Below are 9,836 nucleotides of genomic sequence, written 5' to 3'. Positions count from 1 at the left end.
ATAATATTAAGTACCCAATTTTTTGTATTTTTATATTAAAAAAAAACATTGCATTAAGTGGACCCCCCCCCCGCCCATCATTCCATTTCTTTATTTTTTTTATTTGATATTCTTTATTTACAAGTGTATAATCAGTCAATACGGTTAGTGATCCACACATCTTGACAAGATAACACATGATCATAATATGTTCCACGGCATTCATGATGTTGCGCCATTATATTTCCGTTAAAAAAAAAACACACATTCATAGGAGCAAGGCTCATAAAGCTAATTAGGCCAGTACATATCGGCAGTTTATAATCACTCGCGTCGCGTGCGGGTTCGTAATCACTCGCGTTTAGAATTTTTGGCGATTTTTTTTTATTTCGGTGCGATTTTTTTTTAACGGTGTCTTCAATGGGACAGACATGCAGGGAAAATAAAATGAAATTGAAATTCGAGTTTCGTTTTAAGCCGGCAATTAAGTGCCTTAAAATAAAATGTACTCGACTACTGTTTTAACATAACAAACAAGCAAATCAGCCATGTGGCTCAACTAACTTAGAATAGATCCGGACTTCTACTGTGTCTTATACGAGGACTCCGAGTCGGAACTTGCCATATCTGCCACATCGATATTACATCGTATCATTCCCATATGCGGACATGCCTGCATGCAATGGCCCCAAGGCGGCCGGACCCGGCCGCGGTCGGACACGACGTGCATTGGTAGCATGGAGCAAGCTAACGTGAGTCGAGCTGAGTTAGATCCCACGTTATATATGAGACGCCGATTGTACCAATATTATATAGAACAATTATTTGTTATATAATCATCATTCATTAAATAATAACTATTATTTATATATAATTTACATTCTATTTGTAAAAAATTACTATAATATAAAATAACATTTCTAATTATTTATATATTGTGGCTGCCTCACTTAACACGAGATGCTAAGTAAGGAGTTTCGGTCGAGTTCGAAGGGGGTTCGAAGAACTATGCACTCCAAAAGAAACTTATTCCGAACAGAGAGAATTACCGATGACGATTCGATTTTAATTGCAAAACTCTCGTGTAACATCAAGTTAAGTAGATGTAGTAAGTAGTAAGTAGTTGTAAGTAGATAGAATACTGCGAGAAAAAGAAAACAAATAGAACGAACATTTAGTATTCAAATTCACAAATGATATTACGAAAGAAACAAATAATGCGACTTTATGCTATGACTAAATACTAGAAAAGGTATGGTAAATTACTATTCTAACAGCTATAAGTGAAACAAATATGAATAAAGTAAACAAACTACATAAAACAACTGGATTATGTAACTAGCATTAAAAGGAGAAATAAGTTAATAAGTTAAGATAATAAGTTCATCAATTACATAGGTACAGACTAATTAATGTAACTAAATGGAATTTCCTTATAATATGAATAACAAAATATTCAAGAAAGTATTACTAACAAATATGTCTCATAAACTAGTTAAAACAACACAGAAATTAATGAAGACATTAATAAACTCACTTAACAATTTGCGAATCAAAACATTTAAAGTGAAGATAAATATAGGTAATGTAGTTATTAATCATAAAGATGATCTCGAAATAAAGCTACAACTTTGCAATAAGAGATATCCTAAACTGAGTTCTAAAAATGCATATAAATTTACTATATTGCTACTGCTTTAAATTAATTAATATAGAGATATTTATTTAGTGAAGTATAAAACTATTCTTACCAATTGGAGGCTTTGAACTGTTGAAACTGAATCGAAGGTATCGAAAGATCGAACTTAATACTTGAGGTGTCTAAAATATGATGTTAACTCGCTGGCTTTCCGAAATGTAATGACTTGGCTTTCTCAAAAAGCTAAAACCCAAGCCAAGCTCTACCAGTACAAGTTGAAACTATAGAAAAGGGGGCTACACAAACTGAAAGGGGGTCATTGTTCTACAATTACTGTGGCCAAGTTTGTGTACTAAAGGTCTGAAGGTCCAGACAATTGCTCCTCTGGGAATGAATAGAACCTTCACAGAGAACATAGTTCTCTTTAATCAGGGTGTCTCGATCTTATAACACTGAAATATGTACAAGTATATATCTACTACATGCAAGCATATTTAATACTAAATGACAAGCTTTATGTACAAGAAAATATTGTATATGCCTACTAGATATATACCAATAAGACTAAATTCAATATCTAAACATGATCAAAATCAGTAGACTGAAAGCAAGTTAGAAGATATCATTATAGATAACCACTGAATTAATATTATTTAAAGAATGAAAAACTGAATTAATCGAAAACATGTAAATATAAAATTATAAACCTTCACTGCATACTGCTGCAGTGACATGGCTCCTTTAACTGCTTAATTATAGGCAGTTACCAATCGAAAGCTAAACGAAAACAATTTTACATAAATTTCGAAGCAAATTATTCACCAATATCAAAATAATAAAACAGCTGGCGCTTTTAAAACAAAAAGCAACGATACAATAGTTAAAATCGACTAACTTGAGCGAAAATACGAAATTAAATTAGGAGAGAAATAGAAAGGAGATAAAAGGTTAAAGTAGTTGAGAACAAGAAAAGTAGAAATACAGAAACAAAGAATCAAAACAATTGAATTTCGACAAGTCTACTTGAGCGAACTATCAAGAAAAGATTGGAAAAAGAAATGGCAAAGAGGAAGGACAAGAACAAAAAGGTGGAAAACAAAGAGACAAATAATTAAATTAAATTAAATGTTCATTGTGTTGTGCTGGCTCCTTGATGGGGAATCCCTTGGTCTTCTGTGTCACTAGTTTCCGAGGTCTCTTCTGGAGACAAGAGAAGCACCAATTTGTGTACAGGTCTTTCCAGCATGGTGGGTTGTTTCTTACGCTTGCCCTGGCTATCTAACGATGAATCTGCCATGACGAGTTGGACCTTGCGCACAAGCCCATCGTTGCTAGGATACACTTTCGACACTCTTCCAAGGGGCCACTGAGCACGGTTATCATCTGCTTCTTTGGAGATGACTATATCGCCGACTTTAAGACTTTTCCTTGGTCGAGCCCACTTCTTCCGAGTTTGCAGGTCGGTTAGATATTCTTTCCTCCACCTCGTCCAGAACTCGTTGGTAAGATGTTGGACTCTACGCCACCATTTTCTAGCATACATGTCTGCTTTCTGGAACTTGCCTGGCGGTGGGAGGACTACTTTGGCCTTCATAGTCAGGAGATGGTTAGGTGTCAATGGTTCTGGAGCATCAGACGAGCTCAGGTTCTGTGTTGTAAGAGGCCTTGAGTTGACGATCGACTCTGCTTCAGAAAGAAATGTTCTAAATGCCTCATCATCTAGTTGTTTTCCCGCAGACATCATGAGGGGTTCTAGAGCACGACGAACTGTCTGAATCTGGCGCTCCCAAACTCCGCCCATGTGTGATGCATGAGGTGGATTCATTACGAAGGGAATCCAGTCGGTGTTATTTTCAACAAGATACTGCTGGATCTTGTCTTGGTCCATCTGTTTCAAGGCGTCTCGGAGCTCATTCCTAGCACCCACGAAAGCAGTTCCTCTGTCGGAGCGAATTTGTCGAACAGGTCCACGGCGATTAACGAATCTTCGAAGACAGTTGATGAAGGAACTGGTGTCGAGGCTGTTGGCTGATTCCAGATGGACAGCTCTGGATGCCATGCAGGTGAACAGTGCTACATATCGCTTCACTGTGCTTCGTTTCTCAGTGATCGAGAATGGCCCAAAGTAGTCGACAGCACAGTAAGAGAATGGAGGAGCCTGTTCCAGTCTGTCTTTCGGGAGGTCTGCCATCTTCTGCTTCTCAAGAGGTCCACGAAGTCGCTTGCAGGTCACACATTTGGTGATGATGGATGAGACAGCTGACGAACCACCTATCACCCAGTAACCAGCCTGACGAAGTTGATTGTGAGTCGATCCTCTGCCCATATGATTTACTTCTTCATGGTGATGCCGAATTAGAAGTGCTGTCAGATGAGCATCTTTGGGGACGATAACCGGGTGTTTCACATCGTCTGGGATATTTGCCCTCTGAATTCGACCTCCGACTCTAATTAGACCTTTGCTATCCAGAAATGGGTCTAATCGATACAATGTGCTTGTTGGCTTAATGTCATCATTTCTCCGTTTAGCAATCTGTCGATTGTTGTCATCTGACACATCCAGGTTGGTGAGTACTTCTCGCTCGCGACCAAGGTGCCTTTTCTGGATTAAGCCAAGAATTTCCAACTCAGCTTCCTGGAGGTTAGCAACGCATAGAGATATTCTAGGTATTGGTTTCTTCAAAGATGGCGATTTTTTAAGCTTGATCCCTCTCATCTTTAGACGCTGCTTGAGTCTCGCGCACAAGGCTATTACTCTCTTGGCTTGGTTCCAGCTAGAGAGATGCGATAACCGGCTGGTGTTGAAGGTGTTGTGAAGTTCAACTCTAGATGAGAGCGTTGTTGATTTCTTCACTTCTGGGTCGGTTTCTTCCACTTTAATTCGAATGGGTTCAGGGGGATGAAACAGTCCTTTCTCATGCAGGAAGTTTGGACCTGCTTGCCAAGTGCTGCTCTCCAACAACTCTTTTGCCGTGAGTCATCGAGAAGCATCATCTGCTGGATTGGTTGAAGTGTCTACGTAGTACCAAGATGCAGGGTCAGATACATTGCGTATTTGTTGCACTCGATTGGCTACATAGACATGAAACCTTCTGGACTCGTTGCTGATGTACCCCAACACGATTTTGCTGTCAGTCCAGAAGTATTCACGAATCTCATGATATGTCAGTTCTTTGCGAAGAAATGCACTCATCTTGGCCGAGATAACAGCAGCAGCTAATTCGAGTCTTGGAATGGTTTGGTGCTTGAGAGGGGTCACTCTAGACTTAGCGATGACAAGAGAACACGATACTTCACCCTCTTCATTTACAAGTCGAAGGTATGAGCACTGACCATATCCATTTTGACTGGCGTCAGAGAAATGGTGTAATTCAGCATGCTTCACTGAACCGAAGTTCTGGGGCTTGTAGCAGCGTGGAATCTTTAAGTTTTCCAGTTCGCTTATTTCCATTCTCCATTTCTCCCACTGTGGTCTGATGTCTTCTGGAATTGGGCTATCCCAGTCGATCTTGCTTCGACATAAACTCTGCAAGATCTGCTTGCCACGTAGAGTCACTGGACTAGCGAAGCCATTAGGGTCATATATAGAGCAGACAGTTGACAAGACACCTCTCCTGGTAAGGGGTCGATCATGGAGCTCTATGCGAAATTGGAGACTGTCGCTCTCAACACACCAGACTACACCAAGAGCACGCTCCAGAGGTAGAGGGTCGACATCGAGGTTCAGATCAGCCAGGCCGTTGGACATGTCGTCTGTTGCAAATTTTTGCAGAACTTCCTTCTTGTTCGACATGATTTTGTGAAGTCGAAGCCCTGCTTTTTCACAGATCCCTTGTGCTGATTTCAGGAGTACAATAGCTTCTTCCGATGTCGATACCGACTTCAGTCCATCATCTACGTAGAACTCCTTACGAATGTAGTTGGCAGCTTCACTCCCAAATTCCTCTTCGCCGTCATCTGCTGCCCTCTTGAGACCGAAGTTGGCACAGCCTGGTGAGCTTGTCGCTCCGAAGAGATGCACCTTCATCCGATATTCGATCACATTGGAATTTGGATTGCTGTCTTCCCACCAGAGAAAGCGAAGAAGATCTCGATGCTTCTCAGTAACGTAGAATTGGTGGAACATGCTTTTTATGTCGGCCATGAATGCGACATCATCTTGCCTGAAGCGACATAGGACACCGAGGAGTCCATTAGTAAGGTCCGGGCCTTGAAGGAGATGGTCATTGAGGGAGATGCCATTACATTTTGCCGAGCAATCGAAAACGACACGAATCTTGCCCGGTTTTCGAGGATGGTACACTCCTGTGTGGGGAACATAGTTGACCATCCCTTCCACACTGTGAACTGGTGCCCTCTCTGCACATGTCTTGATAACTTCATCCATGAAGGCTCGATAGTCGTTCAGGAACTGAGGATTTTTCTTGAAACGAGCTGTAAGCTGTCTCCATCGTTTTTCAGCTACTTGTCGGTTTGATGGAAGGCTTACATTATCTGTCTTTAGTGGAAGTGGCATTTCATAATGCCCATCCTGTCTCTTCACTATTCCCTCCTCAAGGAGATGAAGAAATCTATGGTCTTCAATGGACATTGGTTCTTTCGAGTTGTCATGTTTGAAGTCAGTTTCCAGAGCTTTTATCACCTTGTCTTCGATGAGAAGTTCCTTGGCCTTGGTTGGGAATGCGAGGTTCTGGTACAATTCAGCAGCTATTTTGTGACAGCTAGCTGAACTTGATTCGATTGGATCCTTGCAGATTCGTCCGACAACTCCCCAACCAAGTAGAGATTTCTGCCCATAAGGTTCCGCTTCTCCTCCAGCGACGATTTCTCGAGGTCGAATCGCACTTGGGCAGTCTGTTCCGATGAGAAGAGAAACTTCGACAGTCTGGTCATATGGCATCATCTCTTCTGCCACGCGGATGAGGTGAGGCCATCTTTCAGCGATCTTAGCCTTTGGGATTTGAGACCTTGTGGCAGGAATGTCATCCCTGGTAAAGGCAGCTGGTAGGCGAACGATGTTTTGCCTTTTGTGGTCTTGCAACTCCAAGTCCTGCACCTTGAAAGTATCAATCATCGAAGTATCATGCAGCGTCGTCAGCTTGAGGCTGGTTTTTTGGCCTTGGAGGTTTAGCTTATTGTACAGTTTGCATGATATAAAGCTAACATTGGATTGTTCGTCCAATATCGCGTACTCTAAGAATGATTTTGATGGGTTATTGACACTCCTCACCCACACAGGAACAATCATCGAGTGGTCTTTTCCTTGAATTTCTTGGAGACTGCAGACCGAGGTGCAATTTGCGGTTGCTTCTTCCTGCTTGACTGGCTGTTTCTGCCACGAGTGGAAGCAGGATAGATGCCTTCCTTCGCAAACTGCACAAGAGCGCCTGGCCTTACACTGCTTGCTCCTGTGGTTGCTGTGCAGCCCGCATCCAAAGCACAACTTCTTCTCAAAGAAGAATGCCCGCCGCTCTTCGAGGGTGATATTTTTAAACTTGGAGCATTCTTCGATGAGATGATTATCTTGACAATATGGACAGGTCTTGTCCTTGGACGGCTTGCCTGAAGGTTTGAAAGGTTTTCCTTCAGTTGCGAAAGTACGAGCGTGTTTTCCGTTTGACTTCGGGTTGACTGGCTTTATCTGCTCCCGCACAGAAGCACTGAGCTCTGGGATATTGGCCTTGTCCGCCGCTCTCCTCACAAAATCAGCGAAGGCGATGAAAGGAGGGTATTCTTGTCTCCCATGTCTTTCCTTGTAGCGATCGATTTCATCCCTCCACTTGCTTTCGAGGTATGAGGGGAGCTTTTCGACGAGTTTTGAATTCTCTTGAGGAAAATCCAAAATCCCCAGGCTCTTTATTGACTTCTTTGCAGCAACGACCTTTGCCAAGCAGTCTGAGAAATCTTGAAGTCCGGTTGCGTCACGGCTGTTGATGCGTCCCCACGAATTTAGCTTAGAAGTAAAGGCTGAGCTTACCACCGTCGGGTCGCCGTACCGTCTGGAAAGAGTCTCCCGAGCTTGTTCATACGCATCCGGGGAGCCAATCAAAACAAAGTGCTGCACAATTTCTTTCGGCTTCCCAGCGACGCAGCTGTGAAGCAGATTCAATTTGGCTCCATCGTCGAGTGGTTTTATATGTACAGTTGAGTCGAACGAGTTTTTCCACAGAGGGTAGCATAGTGGGTCACCAGAAAACAAAGGGATATCGACTTTTGGTAGCTGGGCTTGAATCAACATATGTCGATTTAACACACCTTGCTCGAGAGATGACTGTGCTAGTTTCTCAAGTGAGGAGACAATCTTGTGAATATCATCAGGTGAATTACTCACGGTTGTGGACGACTGTCCCAATTCTAGGTGTGTAACGACTGGAGTTTCCTCCTCTCCCTGGCGATTAAGAAAACGTGAAATCCTTTCTGCTTCGTTTTCCTCTTTAATGTCTTTGAGATCGTGGTTGTCTTCGGGTCCATGAGAAAACTCAGACTCGGCGTTCTCCTCCAGAACAGCTTGTTCGGCTTGAAGACAAGCTAGCTTTCTTTGTGTCCTTAAATTTCGAAGTGTCAACTCCAGCTTAGCCTCTTCTTCATCGAATGCCGAACTTGCTTTAATGGCAGCTTCCTGGCGACGTAGAATAAGGTGATCACTCCTACTGCTTGCTCGAGAAGATCTACTTGCTCTGCTCCGCGCTGACTTATGACTAACAACACTCACAGCATCTGTTTGATTCTCCATAGCGAAATCACGAAATCCAGTTTCATCGACGAATTTTCAGTCCCTTGTATTCTATTGTGGCTGCCTCACTTAACACGAGATGCTAAGTAAGGAGTTTCGGTCGAGTTCGAAGGGGGTTCGAAGAACAATGCACTCCAAAAGAAACTTATTCCGAACAGAGAGAATTACCGATGACGATTCGATTTTAATTGCAAAACTCTCGTGTAACATCAAGTTAAGTAGATGTAGTAAGTAGTAAGTAGTTGTAAGTAGATAGAATACTGCGAGAAAAAGAAAACAAATAGAACGAACATTTAGTATTCAAATTCACAAATGATATTACGAAAGAAACAAATAATGCGACTTTATGCTATGACTAAATACTAGAAAAGGTATGGTAAATTACTATTCTAACAGCTATAAGTGAAACAAATATGAATAAAGTAAACAAACTACATAAAACAACTGGATTATGTAACTAGCATTAAAAGGAGAAATAAGTTAATAAGTTAAGATAATAAGTTCATCAATTACATAGGTACAGACTAATTAATGTAACTAAATGGAATTTCCTTATAATATGAATAACAAAATATTCAAGAAAGTATTACTAACAAATATGTCTCATAAACTAGTTAAAACAACACAGAAATTAATGAAGACATTAATAAACTCACTTAACAATTTGCGAATCAAAACATTTAAAGTGAAGATAAATATAGGTAATGTAGTTATTAATCATAAAGATGATCTCGAAATAAAGCTACAACTTTGCAATAAGAGATATCCTAAACTGAGTTCTAAAAATGCATATAAATTTACTATATTGCTACTGCTTTAAATAAATTAATATAGAGATATTTATTTAGTGAAGTATAAAACTATTCTTACCAATTGGAGGCTTTGAACTGTTGAAACTGAATCGAAGGTATCGAAAGATCGAACTTAATACTTGAGGTGTCTAAAATATGATGTTAACTCGCTGGCTTTCCGAAATGTAATGACTTGGCTTTCTCAAAAAGCTAAAACCCAAGCCAAGCTCTACCAGTACAAGTTGAAACTATAGAAAAGGGGGCTACACAAACTGAAAGGGGGTCATTGTTCTACAATTACTGTGGCCAAGTTTGTGTACTAAAGGTCTGAAGGTCCAGACAATTGCTCCTCTGGGAATGAATAGAACCTTCACAGAGAACATAGTTCTCTTTAATCAGGGTGTCTCGATCTTATAACACTGAAATATGTACAAGTATATATCTACTACATGCAAGCATATTGAATACTAAATGACAAGCTTTATGTACAAGAAAATATTGTATATGCCTACTAGATATATACCAATAAGACTAAATTCAATATCTAAACATGATCAAAATCAGTAGACTGAAAGCAAGTTAGAAGATATCATTATAGATAACCACTGAATTAATATTATTTAAAGAATGAAAAACTGAATTAATCGAAAACATGTAAATATAAAATTATAAACCTTCACTGCATACTGCTGCA

The 9,836-nt window shown here is 40.6% G+C and overlaps 2 protein-coding genes across 2 annotated transcripts; both read right to left on the bottom strand.

Moving 5' to 3' along the window:
* Positions 1–960: 960 nt before the first annotated feature.
* LOC135153901 (uncharacterized) lies at positions 961–4,577 on the bottom strand. The gene is made up of 2 exons (XM_064098688.1): positions 1,731–4,577; positions 961–1,120 (listed from the first exon to the last, which is right to left on the bottom strand). Exon 1 carries the CDS (start codon positions 4,332–4,334, stop codon positions 2,748–2,750), a length of 1,587 nt encoding a protein of 528 aa, XP_063954758.1. The 5' UTR covers positions 4,335–4,577; the 3' UTR covers positions 961–1,120; positions 1,731–2,747.
* Positions 4,577–9,836, bottom strand: LOC135153900 (uncharacterized). The gene is made up of 2 exons (XM_064098687.1): positions 9,222–9,836; positions 4,577–8,611 (listed from the first exon to the last, which is right to left on the bottom strand). The coding sequence occupies exon 2, from the start codon at positions 8,349–8,351 to the stop codon at positions 4,596–4,598; it is 3,756 nt and encodes a 1,251-aa protein (XP_063954757.1). The 5' UTR covers positions 8,352–8,611; positions 9,222–9,836; the 3' UTR covers positions 4,577–4,595.

The sequence above is a fragment of the Lytechinus pictus genome, chromosome 4, assembly GCF_037042905.1.
Source record: "Lytechinus pictus isolate F3 Inbred chromosome 4, Lp3.0, whole genome shotgun sequence".
Taxonomy (NCBI): domain Eukaryota; kingdom Metazoa; phylum Echinodermata; class Echinoidea; order Temnopleuroida; family Toxopneustidae; genus Lytechinus; species Lytechinus pictus.
This window is presented reverse-complemented; position numbering and strand designations above follow the sequence as displayed.